General features: G+C 36.6%; 1 protein-coding gene across 4 annotated transcripts in view; it reads right to left on the reverse strand.

Annotated features, from left to right (window-relative positions):
• The window catches only part of PDE3A (phosphodiesterase 3A), a 322,232-nt gene that overhangs the window by 14,560 nt on the left and 287,877 nt on the right, over positions 1 to 19,795 (reverse strand). For all 4 annotated transcript variants that reach the window (XR_003519766.2, XR_004820283.1, XM_027592724.2 and 1 more), the window contains exons 10-15: positions 18,946 to 19,057; positions 12,655 to 12,768; positions 12,317 to 12,516; positions 9,960 to 10,163; positions 9,124 to 9,279; positions 6,688 to 6,943 (exon numbers count right to left, since the gene is read on the reverse strand). Coding sequence is in view for 2 of the 4 variants with exons in the window: in XM_027592724.2 (XP_027448525.1) it covers positions 6,688 to 6,943; positions 9,124 to 9,279; positions 9,960 to 10,163; positions 12,317 to 12,516; positions 12,655 to 12,768; positions 18,946 to 19,057 (1,042 nt within the window). In the remaining 2 variants the exon portion in view is untranslated. The remainder of the gene's footprint in view (positions 1 to 6,687; positions 6,944 to 9,123; positions 9,280 to 9,959; positions 10,164 to 12,316; positions 12,517 to 12,654; positions 12,769 to 18,945; positions 19,058 to 19,795) is intronic.

Below are 19,795 nucleotides of genomic sequence, written 5' to 3' on the forward strand. Positions count from 1 at the left end.
GATTGGAGTCTTCTCACTTGTAACAAAAACATTTTCCTCAGTAATATGCATCCTTTAGGGCACTTATCTTGTTCTCATATATTCTAGGCATTAGCCCCTCTATTAGACTCAGCTTCTTTTAGGGAGCCTTGTAAAGACCTATATACACCTTATACAGAACGAGGCTCAGCAAATATGCTTGTAATAGATAAATTACATTGTCTTGGTGACCCAAACAGTTCATGTTTTCAACACAGAAGTACTGAAGCCAATTCTCACAGAATTGCATCTCTTGGTTGAGGAAGTGTAATAAAATCAATTTCAACAGAAGAAACAGAAGATATGTTAAAGAATTTGAATTGATACCATAATTCACTATTTAGTCTTCCACTTCCTTATCTATTTATTAAGCACCTAATACATACCAAGGTTCTGGTCATTCACTGATAGACATAATGCTTGCCAGCATGGAGTTTTTACTCTAGTGGGGAGACAGTGAAAAAGCAGATGCAATCACACTGAGTGTGATTCAGTCTTACAGAATCTTTTAAAGGTGGCAGGAAGAGAGAAAAAGGACTCAGTTGAGAGGATATGGCATGATGATGGTGGCTTGGGACGGGGTGAAGGTAATGGAAATGAAGAGAATTTGATAAATGTGAGATAATTTGTGAAGTTTAATCAACAGGACTTTGGCAACTGATTAGATGTAGGGAAAAAAGAAGAGGGAGGAATCAAGTTAAAAAGAGAGTTACCCTATGGCCCAGCAAGTGCACTACTAAGTATTTACAAAAAAGGATACAAACATAGTGATTTGTAGGGGCACATGCACCCCAAAGTTTATAGCAGCAATGCCCAACAACTGCCAAAATATGGAAAGAGCCCAAATGTCCATCGACAAATGAATGGATAAAGATGTGGTGTATATGTACAATGGAATATTACTCAGCCATCAAAAGGAGTGAAATCCTGCCATTTGCAATGAGGTGGATGGAACTAGAGGGTATTACACTAAGCAAAATAAGTCAGTCAGAAAAAGACAAGTACCATATGATTTCACTCATGTGTGGAATTTAAGAAACAAAACAGATGCACATAGTGGAAGGAGGGGAAAAATAAGATGAAAATTGAGACAGAGGCAAACCATAAGAGACGCTGGACTCTAGGAAACAAACTGAGGGTTGCTGGACGGCAGATGGGTGGGGGGATGGGGTAACTGGGTGATGGGCATTAAGGAGGGCACTTGATGTAATGAGCACTTTGTGTTATATGCAACTAATGAATCACTAAATTCTACCTCTGAAACTAATAAAAAACAAAACAAAACAAAAACCCTGAGCTGTCTGGCCTGAGCTGTTGAGTAGCTGGTATTAAGATGTACTGAGAAAGGCGATGTTAGATGAGGAGATTTGAGGGGGATGCTGAAAACGAAATATCTGGGAGACCTTCAAGGGCAGGGGTAAAGTAGGCAGCTCATCTTTGAGCTTAGAAAAGGGTCTGTTCACAGCCAGAATATAACCCTTAATACCTTTATCTGAGTGACCATTTTAGACTTAGGCCAAGAATTTAGAAAGTAGGCTAAGATCCCCTCTTAGACTGTAAACTTCCCTATGGACAGAAACCTGTGCCTCCTTTTGTATGTATATTCACAAAACTCCAGACTTCAGTAAGTATTCAGTAAGAGTTTACTAGATGAATTATGTTCTCCCTAGTTTCTGCTCCACAGTTGCAAGTAAATGGTGAAGTGTTGATATGTCATAAAAATGACAATGATACGAAAAAGTGGTCCACAGGATATTCTGATCTAATTGAGACTATGTTAAGAGTTAATAGTACAAGTTACCAATATGGTCAGCAGGGATATTTGGGTTTACTTAATGAAGTAGCAATGATTCACAATGTATAATCTGGGGGAGGGGGAGGAAGGAAAAAAAGAAGAAAAAATAGTAACAATAAGAAAAAAAAATCTATTTATAAGGTGTGCCAAAGGAACTAGATCTCTTGGAAGCCATCCACCAAAATTTTTATGGAAGTACTAGTGATTCCTTCAACAGTTTTATTATAATATACCACAAAAATTTCTTGCATTTTACAGGATAAGATCAATTTAAAAATAAAGATCAAATAAAAGGACATTAAATTAAATTATCCTGAATTATTTTTGAACCATACAGACACATAACAAAATCATTAAGTTGAATAAATGCCAGAGGGAATGGATACAGGGAGAATCATAAGCAAAAATTTAAAAAACAATTTACTGTATTCATTATTTTACTTATGAGATTAAACCCATCAATCAAACTTATATTGACCACCTATTAATTGACAAGCAATTTTCTGGATGCTACAGACACAAAGATTGATTAGTCCAAGAGCTTGCCTTAAGGGAGCTTGCAGTTTATAGGGAAGAGAGCAAAGAAGACAAAAAATGAAATACACATGATGTATTTGTGTTTTATGACAATGTACGCATATGATCAAGATGGAATTAATGTTCCCCTTAGCTTGACTAACTTTAGACTGGTTTCTTCCAGATTATAGTTCTCTGACTTCCCTTTCCTTATAGCATTTACTTTATAAGAGTTGAAAGTGCAAATACCTTCTCTGCTCCTTTGTAATACAGATAAATCTTCTCCCAGCTTCTAGCCAGTTTTATAACCCAGGAGCATCTTTCTCAAGTACCTGGGTGTGATTCTTTTGAAATTAAATCACTGAGAAAAACAGGGTCCCTAACTTCCAGTCTCCATGGGAGGGTAAGTGCCCAACTTCAACAACTACCAATTAGCAAACACAGATGGCTCAATCACATGGATCAACTTCCCTCTAAGGTCCTATAGTACTTTTTCAATAGCTCATGTTAGTGCTTAAAAATTCTCCTGCCTTAGTTTCAATAGAGTTGAGTTTAGTATCTCTTCCTGATTGCAGTAATCTTGAATAAAGTCTTTCTTGACATTTTTAATAAGTGTGCAGTGCAATTTCTTTCTGACACATCAAACCATGGCAACACACACGACTCGATCTGCAAGGGAATAGGTAAGATTCTTTTCAAGGGATAGGACACCTGAGGTGAGATGTAAGTTTTGAGAATTAAACACACTGGGTGAAGAAGGTGTGGGCAGCATCCCAGGCAGAGTGAGAGGCACGTATACAGACAAAAGGTGATGGGGTCCTGGAGCCTGACATCAATTTCTTTATTTGAAAGTTTCTTGATAAGGATACACACACACACAATAAATTTAAAGAAATCTGAATTATTTCTATAAAAATCAATAAGATGTATTACTACTATATTAGATTTTTTTTATTAGAGAGAGGGAAGGAGGGGCAGAGGGAGAGAGAGAATCAGGACTTGATCCCATGACCCCCTGAGATCTTTACCTGTGCTAAAATCAAGAGTCAGATGCTCAACCAACTGAGCCACCCAGATGCCCCTACATTAGATTTTTAAAAGCACATTTATAAAATTACTCTTCTACCAAAGCCATCTACTTGCCTATTTCTACTTTGTTTTTATTGTAGTTAGTACAAATCAGTTTCTGTTGAGAAATTTTTAAATGTTAATATACTTTTTAACCTATACTTTGAATCAAGAGAGTTACACATGAGCACTGGCTAAAGGATAGATTTGAATCATGGTGACAGGAGAAACGCTACTGCTCAAGGTGATTACTCCATCTGAATGTTATACACATTCATGGCAGTGTATTCGTAGGGAAGAGGTAACAAAAGCTCAATTTTTCTCTTTTTCCTTTCAGGGCAGCCCCCATGAGAACAGCTGTTCTCTTATTAATGCTGTTAAACGTTAGCAATAAACCTCTCTGGAATTAAACTGAATAAGGTGACGTAGAAGAAAGTTTGTACCAAATAAATTTGCGTAGATTAGAGTCTGCAGGTGGTCTAAAACATGCCTGTATTGAGAGCCAAATTGTTCAGCACTGGAACCTTTTGAAATGAGAACAAAGAGCCTTTCATTGCTCAAATTCTAAATGCAGCTTAGTACTTCATTAGAAACCTCTTAGTTCGCTGTAGGAATCTTTCAGATTTAATTATGAGGTTGGGAAAAAGCCTTCTTTCCGTAGGATACCATATTGAAACATTTAATTCTGTGTTTCCTGGGAGATCTCCAAGTTTCACAAATTGCTGAAATTATCAGTGCATGTTTAATCTAAATTTTTTCTGAAATCTAAGTTTGAGGCTAAATCAGGTTAAACATCTCAGTCAATATGATTATGAAATTAAAATTACTAGGATTCTACAGCAGTAGAGTTTGGAGAGCTAGGTTTGGAGAGCAACGTATCTGAATCTGGAAGTCAGTATGGCAACTTAACCCTACAGAAAGAAAAGTAATTGAATATCTGGTTGTTGCGTTTGCTGCTAAAGCCAACGTTGACAAGTTGAGCCCGTTAAATCTCCTGCCCTGTGTTCTTGGATTCTTGATGCCTGTATTATGTGTGTGTTTTTTCAATGTGTTTGAGTTCAAATAGCAATCAGTGAGGGCCCATGGGAACAAAGCTTTTCCAAGAGGCTAAGTCTACAACACTTTCCAATGTCACTCAGTGGAAACAACAACTGTCCTGTCCTTAGACAGCAAACTACTGGCTCTTTGAAATGAAAATGAAAGAGAGAGAGAGAGAGAGAGAGAGAGAGAGAGAGAGAGAGGGAGGGAGGGAGGGAGGGAGGGAGGGAGGGGGGGGAGGGAGGGGGAGGGAGGGGGGGAGAGAGAGAGAGAGAGAGAAGAGAGAGAGAGAGAAAGAAAGAAAGAAAGAAAGAAAGAAAGAAAGAAAGAAAGAAAGAAAGAAAGAAAGAAAGAAAGAAAAGAAAAGAGAAAAGAAAAGAAAAGAAAAAGAAAAGAAGAAAACCAATACGTATTTATTAAATGAACAAGTGAAAAAATAAGCCATGAATCCCAGTCTTGGCTCCAATCTCTGAATCTCAGGATTAGCCCCAAATTGCTAATGGAAATCTTTTTATAAGCACCAGAGATATAAAATAGTTATTTTGATAATAGAATATTGAAGGAAAACAACTTTTGACTTTCCCCTCCTTCTGTACCCAAGTTAATATATAGGACAAAACTTAGGCAAAAATTTGACCTAGAATCAAATTTGCAAAACCCTCATCAGTTTATACTTAATAAAGATCTCCCTTCTCTGTTTTGTAAGCTTACAACAGAGTACTTATATGAGGGCAAAATAGGTCAATACCCACGTTAGACTGTATTTACTGGATGGCTGAGATGAAATGAGTCATGAATTTTCCTGACTATGCTAAAAAATAGGAACAGATGATCAGAATGTCTCTCTTTGGTAATATTTCGGGTAGGCGCTTTGAAAACAATTACGACTGTACTTTCTTTCTGAAGGCAGATTAAACCACACACTATGTTTTCGTGAACACAAGAATAGTATTTGTGCAATAGCACTGTAAGGGTTATGGGTTTTACTAATTACGCTGTTTGGGTCTCCTCCCTGTCACAGGAGAAATAGCAGAGAATATTTCAAGACGAGAAGAAAAATAATCTCTTTTTATAGTCAGGTAAATTCAAATGGGTTAGTTTGGCTACATGATGTGCTCCAAATCAATGACCAGATGGAAACACTTTTCATCGTCTTTAATGTGACTACTCTGTCTGGTTCAAAGCCATAGTCCTTTCTCACTTGGATAATTTGAACAGCCCCTTAACTTATTACCCTCACTCTACCCCAAACTCAAAGAGTATTCTCAGTACAGCAGCTGAGGCAACCTATTTAAAATATAAGCTCAATCAGCTAACTCTTCTGCGCAAAATCACTGATGGCTTCCCACCTTACTCAGAGCCCCACCTTCAAACCCTATATCATCTGGCTCCCCACCATCTCTCTCCTGCTGCTTCATCACCCCCTTTCCTCCGTCTCGGCCACTCCAGCCCTCCCCTTGCTTCTTGAACACCCAGCCAACACCCACCTCTGGACATTTATATGGTTTGCTTTTCTCTCTCCTTGGCACGCTTTTTCCATCTATACTTCCATGGATCATTCCCCCACTTCTTTCAGTCCTTTTTTTTTTTTTTAATCTTTTTTATTTAGACCATTTGTGGCTACCTTGTCTAAAATTTTAAGCTTTCTCTGCAATATTTCATATCCTTCTTCCTTTTTTTTTTTAACTCTAGCATTTATCAGCACCTCACATGTTAGAGACCTACTGATTTGTCTTGCTTAGTATCTACTGGAAAAAAAGTCCAAACAGGCAAGGATTTATTTATATTTTGTCTGATTTGTTCATGGCTCTATCTTCAGTACTTGGAAGAATGCCTGGCACAAAGCAGATGCTTAATAAATATTTGTTACATGAATGAGTGATAACTACCTCTTACCACTTCACATGGCCTTCCTTCAACTAAGCCAACGAAAGTCTATGGTTGCTCTATATGGTATCTGAAATTCCTTTCATCTCTAAATCATTAAGATACCCTGAAGAACAGGTTTCAGCTGCTTAATTTCTCTTTACTTCATAACAGGGACTGTATCTTTGTATGAATGTGGTATTATAATAGATTCCATTATCTCTAACTTCTAGGGTTATGATACTAGGGAAGGGAGGTTATACACAATCAGATGAAGATATCTGGACACGAACTATGTAATTCATGAGAAGCATAAAATTTATCTGACCTATGTTAAAAAAAAATCTTAGGAAAAACACACTAGAAATAGGTTTTATAAAACTTACTTGGAGATTCATTATTTTCACAGGTTTCCTCTTCATTTGGTGCTTCCTCCTCCTCTTCTTCTTCTGGGTCATCAGTATCTCCTGACTCATCACTACCTTCCACCCATTTCCCTGGCATTAGTCCTGCTGAATCATAGGAGTTGCACAGAGGACCCACAATGTGAGAGATGAAGGATTCCTGAAGATTGGCCAACTGAGGAGCAGAACGGTCCATGAAGGGGCTTATTGGTAACCCAAGGCTGGCCTCTTCATCACCCTAGAAATAGGAATTTAGCATGAAGAGTCGACCAGAAAAATAAATGACATGGAAAGTTAAAAATACTAGTAAAGTTAACATTCACTTGGCACCTAAAATCTGCAATTATGTAAGAACCCAGATATTCATGTGTGAATTCCCTCTTTTACTTGACTGCTAAAAGATTCTACCCAAATTGCTAAGATCCCTGTCAAAATGCTTTGTTGCCATTTATCACTTTGGTGATCTTGAGTTTTTGGCTTTGATCAAAGGGCAATAGAAGAAATGGTCTAATAGATAGTATTTCTTATTATGTCAGTCCTTGTTCTATTAGAGTATAAATGTACTTCAAAATGCAATCCTGGGAATAATTATGAAACAAATACATAATCTATCATGTTTTCTTCCTTTTGCCTTGGCTGCCAGTAGAGCTTAGAATAATTTATTGCTCAATTAAAGGTGCTACCTTATCCCAGCTTTTGGTTAAATTATATCTTCTATGATTATATGATTTCTGATATTCTTATTTGTCAACATGTTTAATAGTACTACTGTATAAGTGCTTTTATTTTGAACTACTTCAAATCTTTCTGGAGAAAAAATAACAGACTGTAAACCAGTAGTCACCTAGCAAAATTAATGAAGGAAATATACTGAAATATCAACAATGGTTATGTCTATGTAGTAGAATTATTACAACTGAGTTATTTTCCTTTTTTAAATTTATTTTTTTTATTTTTTTAAGATTTTATTTATTTGAGAGAAAGAGAGAGAGAGAACGAGTGGGAGGAGGGGCAGGGGGAGAGGGAGAAGTAGGCTCCCCACTGAGCAGGGAGCCCAACATGGACTGGATCCCAGGACCCTGGGATCATGACCTGAGCTGAAGGCAGCCACTTAACCAACTGAGTCACTGAGTTGGTTGGTTGACAACTGAGTCAAAAATAGGTGCCCCTATTTTTTTCTGTATCTCAATATTTGGAGATTGATTATGAATTAATCTCATTTCTAGAAAAGGCAATACATTATTTCCTAGAAAGTACAAACCTTTTATCCTAAGTATGAGTCCTGTCTATAAAACCCACAAAAGTTCTTTCTAATCCCTCTTCAAGTACGTCCAGTGATAGCTATTTATTACTTAAAAAAGTGCCTCATTTTATCTCTGGATGCCTTTATAATACATATTTCTTTCTCACATTGTCTTGGAATCAATCTCCCTATAACTTCTATAGACTGAAAGACTTCTCTAGACTTCTACAGAAGAAATCTACTGTTTCTTATAAATCAGATCCCGTGTTAAGTGATAATTTATTTTCTTTAATCTCCCCAACATGATACACTTAATCCTAAATTTGTATGTCAGTCTTTATTATCTGAAGACAGTTACTATATCAACTCCATTCCCTCCCACCCCACCCAGGGAAATCATCTTCACTTTTTAAATTTTTTTTTTAAATTCAATTTAGTTAACATATACTGTATTATTAGTTTCAGGGGTAGAATTTAGTAATTTATCAGTTGCATATAACACCCACTGCTCATTACATCAAGTGCCCTTCTTAATGCCCATCACCCAGTTATCCCATCCCCCCACCCACCACCCCTCCAGCAACCTTCATCATGTCCTTTGATGCCACTGATTTCTATCCTTTACCCATGCTCCACTACCTCCAGAATCCTCTTAAGAGAGTAGTTCACAGTACACAAAACAAAGTTTCACATATAATCTGACCACTGTAGGGTAATGTGGGGAAGATCACCTTATGCTTATGTTTTTGTGGTAGATTTTTTTGGTAGTGTGTTTACTCTCACATTATCATGTCAAATAAAATGTCTATTTATAAAGCTTTTTCATATGCTGTTACTATTAAAAAAAGTAAATGAACTTAATCTGATGTACATTCATCCATATAAATGTAAATGAGCTTCTATTATAATAAATTCATTTTTAAAAAAAGACACAATATGTCAATGGTCTTGCTAATGTCTCAGTAGGTCATTTCATTATTTCAACATCTTCTCCTGCCTGCCTCCACCTCCATCCTCTGCAATACTGGCAAATAACTTTATCTTAGAGTTTTTAGTTTTTAGTTTTCTGATGTTAGTTGAATATAAAAGAGACTAATCACACTTTTATAGCTTTTGCAAGCTTTTGTGAATTTATGAGCAGCCCAAGTATGAATTAAGATAAACAGTTTAGTTACCTGTTCATAAAATTCATTGACAATACCCTCTGTCCACTGAAGATGGAGCTCTTTACACTTAGCTGGCCCATTGATATCAGCCAACTTTATACACATTTGGCAAACCAGTAGGCGATCATTTTCATTGGTCCAATCTATTCCAACATCATCATTCACCTGTTTGAGGGGTAAAGGTAAAGTGTGGTTTGCTTCAATGAAAGCAAAAGTTGGACAGACCAAACAACAAACTATTTATTATCTTCTCAACATGTAGAGAAAGAATACCAAGAAATGAGGAACTTCTTAGTTATTTAAAATGCTACTGGCTTGCATAATAGTAAAATAGTTCATCAGAAAAATAAAATTTTAAGTGATAAAGTAATTATTAATTATGGAACTGAAAATAAATGCTATTTAAAATTAGCATATATTACCAATGACCAGTAAATAAATATAACTACAAATGATAAGAAATTTTCTTAAGTTAACATTTGGGTATTTATGTTTGATGTATGAAATTTTGTTTCAGGGTTTTGACCTTTTCACCTTCCAGACAATTTATGTTAGTATACCACAGAGATGAGAGCAAATTAAATCAAACAAAAAAACCCCAATGACAGTGAGAATTTTATTTCTTTGCAGCACAAAGTATAATATATAGGTAGACAGCACCTTAACTTCTCAGATTTCTAGACTGGGACCAATGCCATATATCTGCTTCTGGTTAAACATTTTATTGCATTTCATTTTCACAGTTGATGTATTAGAGGTGAGAGCAGTAAGTTTTGTTCCACACTTTGATTCCATGACATCTTTCAATATGGTCATAAAATGAAGACTGGTACAAATCTAGTTACCTTGGCATTAAATTTGGCTACGAAATCAAAGTGTTTCTTCAGGTCAGTGGCCAAAATTGCTTCAATGACAAGGAAACGAAAATGCTTAAATTCCACATGGTCAAGGTTAACTAAGAAGTTGTACTCTGGCCGGGACATGAAAAGATTCCATGCAGCAGCTGCGTGATGATTCTCCAAAACTGAACGATCGTTATAGAGCACCGCCTAGGCAAATAAGGCAAAGACTGAAAGATTCAACTTTTAAATTAAAAAAAAATCATAAAAAATACACAAGAATAGGTAGAGCCTTCAGGATCCTCTTCTTTCATGGAACACAGAAATGTAATCTCGTGACTGCTGGTTATTAAGAATTCCATATTGTAATTACATTGACTATTGATTACTTTCCTTGGTTGAAATTTCCTTTTTTTCTAAGATGAAGTTCATTTCCTTGAAACTTTATTCTAAACTCTTGCAAATGAGGGGATTAGAGTTAGCTTTTATCAGATTTCTTTGCACAGGAATTTAACTACTAAAAAAAATCCAAATAGGGGCACCTGGGTGGCTCAGTCAGTTGAGCGTCTGCCTTCAGCTCAGGTCATGATCTCAGGGTCCTGGGATCGAGCCCCACGTCGGGCTCCCTGCTTCTCCCTCTCCCTCCCTCCCTGCTTGTGCTCTCTCTCTCTCTCTCACTCCCTCTCTCAAATAAATAAAATCTTAAAAAACAATCCAAATATACTAAAATTCCTAAGAGTAAGTCAGTTACTTTCTGCATTTAGAACAGGAATTACCTTTTCTTTTTTTTTAAGACTTTATTTATTTATTTGACAGAGAGAGACACAGCAAGGAAGGGAACACAAGCAGGGGGAGTGGGAGAGGGAGAAGCAGGCTCCCCGCTAACCCGGGAGTCCGACACGGGACTCGATCCCAGCACCCTGGGATCATAACCTGAGCCAAAGGCAGACGCTTAACCAACTGAGCCACCCAGGCATCTCAAAGATTACCTTTTCTTAAGCACATATAACTAATAAATAGGAATGGACTCCCTGAGAGGTTTATAATTTAAAACATTCTCATCCCACAAGCAGCCATAGAAGATATCACCCTCCAACTAGTAAGTAAAGGTGTATAATAAATATCTACTCGCTTGGAATTCTCTAATAATGCTGAGGGACACTACAAAAGAAGAGGAAGTTACCTAAACCTTGCTTGAAGACTAGAGTGACAGACATTACAGGAAAAAAAAAAAAAGGCATACGGACAAAAAGGAAAGACAAAGTACATGAAAATTTAAATTATACTAAGTAAAAATGCATACATGTCTCAGAAAATATGAATGATAAATGGTGCTGGCAAAAAGATTTGCCCATCTTTAGGAAAAATAATTCTGGTGTATGAAGGACATGCTGAAATAAATTTAAGTAGTGAGGGAAAAAATATCAGGATGTTTTTATCGTATATAGATTAGAGGAAAATTCTAGTCTAGTCTTTAAGACAAGTGGAAATGATGGGAGTTGGGTAAAAGACAAAAAGCAAACAAACAAAATAAGTATGAGAGCAGATTGGCTTCTAGATCCTCTAGAAAGAAAAAACAGGATCTCAGAATACTTAGTAACATAGATCCAGCTAATTATTTTTTGGTTTTTGTTTGCTTTTTTATTATGTTCAATTAGCCAACATATAGTACATCATTAGTTTTTGATGTAGTGTTCAATGATTCATTAGCTCCCGCTAATTAAATCAAAGAGAAACTTACTGAGTTTAATTACATAGATGGAGATGCTAAGATACTCAGTGATTAATTTTTGACCTAAATTTAAGTATATAAGAAAATGGACTTCTTTAAAGCCATTGTTTTTGGAATACTACGTTCAGGTAAAAAAAAAAATTCCCTCAAATGAATGAAATAAATGGATGTTTAAATCCTACTCATCAATAGAAATGTCACAGGAATAACGGTTGTTATAATAAATGTATTTCAAAGGAATGGGTTTTATGTACAAAGAAGGCTTACATAATTAAAAGTCCAAGAAAGATCTGGTTCTCTAATCTTTTCATAAAGGGACTTTTGTATAGGTTGGATTTTCTTTGTTGAGAAGGTTCATTAATACAGATTCAACTAGTTTTTCTTCTTAAGAAGAAAACTGAGAAGGGTTTCCCAAGGGTAATAAAGTTGCATGCCTGCCATTAATATCTTGGAACAAACATGATATCTTTTCAAAATTAGCTTGGACCAACTCTACAAATATCCTAGGGCTAAATATAGTTTGGCTCATATTCATTTGGTCCCTATTATAAATCAAAATTTATAAAATTAATTTCGTTTGGAAAAATCTCTAAATCGAATTATTTCTTCGAATCAAAATTGAAAGATTTACCTGAGGAGCACTAGTTGCCACCAGGAAAGCGTTAGTCCTTCCTGGGTGATCATAATCATGCATGGCTGCAGCCACATACAATGCCATTAACTCTAAGGCAGGGATATTTCCAGATAGACATCCGTATTTATCATCAGGCATATTATACATTTTTGAGAAGACATATCCCATATGTCCATGTGTAAATCCACTGTCAGAATCTGAGAAGAGGAAATGAACATAATAGAAATTTTTAAAAAGTATTAAACTGATACTATTTTCTTGACTTCCTTTTTAAAAGAAATGCTTCCCCCCCTCCCCATAGTTAACAAGGGAGCAAAAAGGCACTTAATACGTACCTGAATCACTTGCTGATCCGTGATCATTAATCACAGTTGAGTGGCCCGGAATCGGTTGCGTAGTAAGGTACCACACAGCATGTAACACATCAGTGGCATGGATTCTGTTATGATCTGTAACCAATGCAAAGGAACATTCATTTGTGAACTTTGGGGTCCAAGGACTAAGAGTGCCATCTACTGGATAAACAGTTTAGTCTTAACATTTTAATACCCCAGTGAAAGGCAGCCAAATATTCTAGGACAAATACTCTTTGATTACTCTTCCATGACTCCATAATATTCATAGTAACAAGAAAAAAAAAACCACACACACAACATTCATTATGCATGCAGATAGATGTCTGAAGTGGACAAATCTGTGGTCAGAGTCTACCAGAAACCTAACATCTACAGAACGCTCACTATGTGCAATCACTGCGATGTTTACCCTTATACTTATTTCCATGCTCCTGTATAAGATTATGCAGAGGACCAGAATAAAAGACCCATGACATACTTCAACTAGGTCAGACCAATGACCTATACCACCTAATATTTCATCTCTGATAAATAGCATGCAAATATAATCTGTGAATAAAACAAAGTAGTATTCTTTTACATCAAACTTAAAACACTGGTAAAAATTAATAATATATCTTCTATATGTAGGTTAAATCCACAAAACAAAATTGAAAACCACAATTAATGATGTTCTCTGATCTAATAATTATAATATGGGAATACAGCTCTAGGAAGTACGAAGAGAAAAATAAAAACTTCCTTGAACATTAATGTAGGGATCTGAGTCATTTAGAAGAGCAAAATCTATGGGAAAACCAAATCCTCTAGCTACAATGTCATTATCGTGGGAAGGGGGGCTATTCTATATGTGCAGTTCAGCTTCTACTGAACCATGACCAAAGGCCTGATGTGTTCCTGGCTCATCTTTTTTTCTGGTGCAATTCTTCCAAGTTTTTCTCTTGTTTACTGGCCCTTTCATTGATTGCTATACACTATCCTAAGTATGCTAACTTTACATATTCTATTTCCAATGACCAACCATAATACAGTCTCTTCCAATATAGTAGATCATGTCTCTGAATAATACTCAACAGATAAAGAGAAAACAGAAAAGAACAGTAAGAATGGTAATGGGAACAGGAGAAAACATCTGGTCCCTGGTCAGGGAAGAAAGAAAAAAATAACATTTTTTTTTCTTTTAAAGATTTTATTTATTTATTTGAGAGAGAGAAAGAGAGAGACAGCACTCACAGGAGCCTGAGTTAGGGGAGGGGCAGAGGGAGAGGGAGAAGCAGGCTCCCCGATGTGGGACTGGATCCCAGGACCCCAGGATCATGGCCTGAGCAGAAGGCAGACACTTAACCAACTCAGCCACCCAGATGCCCCAGAAAAAACTAACATTTTTGGTGTTGGTGGCACACAGGGGGAATGTGGGTACATGGTGCCTATTTCCCTACATTTCTGGCAACTCTTAAGAGTCAGTCTTTAAGTGATGACGTGTAGCTAAATCTTATGTAAACACCCAGCATTTCAGTAGAGGGGCCTTGTAAGGACTTGAGAGAATGTGTTTAGAACAGACATCCGAGACTCCAAAGGAGGAAAGAGCAAACCCTGTGCCCTGTGTCATTGCCGGAGGGGAATACTGATATTATCTAGTCATCCAAAGAACAATTTCATTGAAATTGGAGTCTATATCTCTGTGTATAGACCAACTCAAGTCATCTAAGACCAAACGTTTTAGATCTATACCTGTGCCATGTACAAAACTGGTCATGCTAAAAGTGTCTGGATTTAGGAGAGATCTGAATTTGTCTCTGTTCTGATATTTATTACCTGTGTGAGCTTGAGTGAGTTGCTCACAACTCTACATTTCATCTCCTAATCTTAAAAATATAGACATATTAAATAATAGTGACTTATTTCACAGTACAATTGGGAGAATTACAGAAGAAAAGATATTTTTAAGTTTCTGACACATAGTAAGCTTGCAATTAATGTAAATATAACTGACATAAAATGCATGATTGCTGGGGTGCCTGGGTGGCTCGGTTGGTTAAGCATCTGCCTTTCGGCTCAGGTCATGATCCTGGGGTCCTGGGATCCAGCTCCACAGCGGGGAGCCTGCTTCTCCCTCTCCTTCTGCCCCTCCCTCCCTTTCATGCTGTGAGTGCTCTCTCTCTCTCTCAAATAAATAAATAAAATCTTAAAAAAAAAATACATGATTGCTGTTGGAACAAGATGGTGAGTTAGCACAGATCACTAGTTTTCTTCCAAAATCAATGCTGGATTTGTTAAGAATTGAAGAGCTAAAATAAAAGATATGCTAAACCCTTGGGGGAGGGAGAAGGCAGTGATGACCTGGTAGAGAAGAAAATGCCCCACTGGCACTGTTAGGGGATAGGTTGGGAGAGAGCTTCTGAGTTGAGGTCTTTTCTTCTCCTTTGCCGCAAGCTGGGAAAATTACTGTGGGCAAGTAATTATCTTTACTCTTGCCAGTCACAGAACCCTGTGCATGTGCCCAGCATTGCAAGCGTGGATGGGGCAGTATCAGGGTGCTGGTGGAGCCTGTGTGGAGTGACAGACAACATCAAGTACAAACAAACTTGCGGCTCTGGAGCTTACTGCTCTTTGTCCTATGCCCCACCCCAAGGCCAAGGGCCAGAAGGCTTTATAGGTGATTTTTGTAAGCTTTCAATAAACAAATAATCTTATTTAAATAATCTAGTCCTGAAAATGTAAAAAGGAGGGAAGCTACCCAACTCATTTTATGAGGCTAGTATAATCTTGATTAAAAAATTAGGAAAAGACAGTATATGAAAAAAAAAAGTAGCCCTTTTGAGTATAGGTTCAAAAATACTTAAATAATAGCTAACCACACCTAATTCCTTAAAAAAAAAAATCTCCAGTTATGCATGTGTAGATCCAGAAAAAAAAAAACACTGTCACTGTCATTTAAGCAGGATGGAAAATCATCCGCCTAATAAGCAGTCAATAACATGTTTATTAAACAAATATTTACTTAGCACGTACTATGTGCAAGCATTGTACCAAGTGCTGGCACTGCGGTTGTTCTCGCCATTAACTTTCTGGAGACCCACTCAGGAGCAAAAGGCACCCAGGAAATAAGCTCACTAGATCAACACAGGGGATTCTGTAGGTTTCTGTAGGACACATAAACATGCTTAAAAATTCCTCTTCTTATAGCCATGGTAGGCAACCGAGAGGGAGAAGGAATGGTATCAGAGCTCTTCTTCTTATTATCATCCCTCTTCCTCCATCGCTGCATTTTGGACAAAGCCCTGACTCTCGATAGTTCCCTTGCCCATCCCAGCAAGCCCGTCTGCCTCCCTGACAACACGGAAACACGTATGCACACACCAAACACAACATGCCCTATCTCATTCCCATAGTCTGCCCAGCTCCCTCTTCTGTCTTGACACATTTGTTTTCTCAACTTTCTCCTTATCCCTTAAGCACCAAGTTGAAGTGAGCGGGCACGGAGGGTTGGAGTGATATGTAAAATGTGTAGATTTTTAGACCTATAGATTTTCAGTTGAAAATTCCACCTGTGCTCCTTTGGGAAAGTGTTAAAGAAGAGAAGTGACAATTTAAACATTTTTTCCCTTTGGATTATAGCAAATACTGTCATAGTTCTGCCTTTCTAGCTTGTCCCATGCCACCTCAGTATGTAGCTTTAAAACTGGTGGGCACATGACATACAGATTGAGCAAGATTATTCTCATTGCTGCCATTCTACCCATTTCTCCAACCTCAATAACAAGAATGAGAGGAGGTGTTAGGAAGAATATATTTTAGAGATGAAAGTTTCTGAAAACAGAAAAAGCACCCTCAAAACTAACTTTGAATTCATGAATGAATAGGACCTGATGATTTATCTTCTTTACTTGCCAATATGCCCAATTGAAAGGGACTGGGAACAATAATGAACATTATTTATTTCTTTGTGCAATTATCAACTACATCTTAATTTATCATAATCTTTATTGAACAAATATATATTCGGTATCATATTTCTGTCAGTGAGTTTCCTATACTTATATCTCGTCCACTGCTACTCCATGAAATATCTACCTACCTACCTGTGTCTATTTTTAAATCTAGATTTCTCAAATTTTAGTAGGGGCTCTGGGTACAAATTTAAAAGTCTTCATCTCTTAAAAATTGTTAAAAGTGTGCTTAGAAGTATAATAAAATTTAGTTTCTGGTATTGTAGGTCATTGTCATAGTAACGTTAATCTAATCTCATTTTAGTTACTCTTGGGCTTTTTCATTTAGGTATGGGTTTATTTAGATAGAGCTATTAGAAATACAATCCTCTAGGAGTAGATATTAAAGTAAGGAGACATATAACAAATTTTTGTGTATGATAATTAAAATTAATGATAAGCAAAGCTTTTAATAAACATCTATATTAGTCTAAATTTACAACACTACCACATGCAAGGAATTACTATTTAAAAGGGATCACCAGTCAAGCTAAAACTTCTCTGTGAGAAGATGTAAATGAATTCCCTTTACGGAAAATGTCTGGGGTTCTAATAGAACAACCAGGTTTATTATAACAAATTCTTTTCACATGGAATGAAGAAGCCACTATTTCAGAAAAAAGAAACATCTATTCAGTTGTAAAATAAGAAAATATAAAAATGAATAATAAAATTTAGAATCTGGAAACTTCTTTTTACGCTTAAATATTGATCAACTTTCCCTATGATTTTATGACCTACTGCTTAGAGAAAAGTTAGTAGTTATATCAACTGGTACTTAATGGACTTGGCTGTAGCGGATTAGGTCACTAAAATACATTTGGAAATATAACAATTGTAAATTAATCTGATGACAAGCTGTTGAAAAATCAGTTAACACTTATGTCAATCACTGGCATCCAACCAGGGTGTGCCCTGGGAAAATGGTATTAAGAAAGCAAGGCTTATCTTGAGATTCTTTCAAACTATCCCTTTTTTGTCTCTCTCTCTCCTTCTCTATTTCCATGGCCCTACCGGCCAGACTTTCCCAAGGGGCCCAGTGCTCTTAAGCTCCTCTCTCCTCTACACCCACTGTCTTGTCTTGTCTGCATTTTGGTCCCATATTCTCCAACAAATCTCATTTGTAGATCCAATTCTTCATTATCTTCTCCTATCACACACCATCAGCTGTGTATTTTCATTCCAATGTAGCATGTGGTTGGCATTTTGAAAAACAATATGTTAATAATGGATCACTAGTTTAATGTACCATCCCTTTCTGGAAATACCTGTACTTTATCTGTCTCCGTAGAATATTTCTTTAGCTTCAGTTGTTTGCAACTAGGAAAAGTCATGGGGTTCTGAAATCTTAAGGTGTATAAAAGCAATTTTAAAACTTAAAAGTTAAAACATGATTTGAACGACGCATTTCTAAGGCATGCTTCAACCAATGTATGTCTACTCTTGCTATGCATTTATTTTCTAAAAGTACCACATGATTTCTGCACATTTTCACAACTTCCCTGACTGGGTTTTTGGACATTTTCTTCAGTTCCATGTATTTTGCAGCATGTAGGATGATTCTACTCACATGTTCAGATGATACTGGAAATGCTCCATATTGAAAATTTAACATCTCCTCTCTGTTCCAATTTTGCGTTATTATGAATGACAAAATATTTCACAATATTTTAAGTTCATAAACTTGAACACTTGGTTGTGTCCCTTCCTTTGGTCTTCACATTTATCTGATTTTTCAAATGTTTCTAATAATTTCTTCACAAACTTTTAGGTGTCTCTTTTTTTTTTTTTCTATTTCATTAATTAGACCATACCCTCCTGTCCCTCCACCACCAGCGAGGTCTTTCTTATCTTGAAAAAACTTCAAGAGTTCATGATTTAACTCTCCAGATGCGAGAACAGAAGTTGAACTCACCCAATAAAAGGAGTGTACTATAAAATAAGCAGTAAATTTAACATTTAATTATTTATGGAGCACACACTTAAACTGGCTTACTATGTGAAGGCACTATTATAACCCTTTTAGATTTATTACCTCATTTTATCTTCATAACAATCCTATATTACAATCCTCAAAGACATTATGATCCCCATTTTACAGATTAAGAAATGAGGCATGCAGAGGTGACAGCTGAGAAGTGAAGGGACCAGGATTCTGGAACAGGCTGTTATCTCCAGGTTTACCATGTGTAGTTCTCTGCTAGCCACTAATGATTCAATATCCCATTACCCAGAGCAAATTCAGTGGATCTGAAAAGTATTATTTTTGACTTATACTTACAAGGAATTTCCCTGTATCCAATCTCCAAAGCATGAAAATAATTCATAAACTCCCTAACTGGAATTTTGAAAGCTTCAAAGAGGCCCATGTCTTCAAAAAGTCTGTATGATACCTATAAAGAGAAAGACAAAGTTTTACAAAATATCCCTGGGTGTGTATTAGACACAAAAAGAAAAAAAAATTAAAACAAGTAATTCCTGGCCAGTAGAGACACTTATTGGGAACAATAAGTCAAGTAAGTATTGAAGAACTCTATGTGTCTAGTCCCTGTAGCCCCTGACCACAAGGGGTATTTGATCTGTTTTTAAAGGCGTGGACATTCAACCAAGAAAACCAACCAACCCAAACAACAGGAACATATCAAGGTACTCAATTGTATGTGCTATCATCTACCAGAGAATTCGACTTACCAAAAGGTTCATTGTATAGTGTATATTATAAGCACTAATAAATGAGGTAAAGCTTTAATTTGGACTAATTTTTATTTAAAAAAAAAAAAGAAGCTTCCCAGAGGATAAAGGATTCAGAATTGTTAACTTAGTGAAGGATAAGGGGAAAGAATTATGAGAGAGAGAAAAACGGTTACTTTGACTATATAGAGAAAACCGATTTATTCTAATGCAGTATAAATAACAACATCTAAATTTTTTTCCTTGCTCGTCTTTCTCCTCCAAATATCTATTCTCCTTCCAATTGCATTCACAGCTCTGGCGACCCAAATCCAGTGAATACCTATGCATGTAATCGGCATATCTGACATGCAAATAATGGAGAAAAAACTGATAAAGGCACAGAAGAAGGTACTGGGGAGAGGAATGGTTATTCACATGGCAGAAGGGAGTGTGGCACC

This window comes from Zalophus californianus, chromosome 9 (assembly GCF_009762305.2).
Source record: "Zalophus californianus isolate mZalCal1 chromosome 9, mZalCal1.pri.v2, whole genome shotgun sequence".
Taxonomy (NCBI): Eukaryota; Metazoa; Chordata; class Mammalia; order Carnivora; family Otariidae; genus Zalophus; species Zalophus californianus.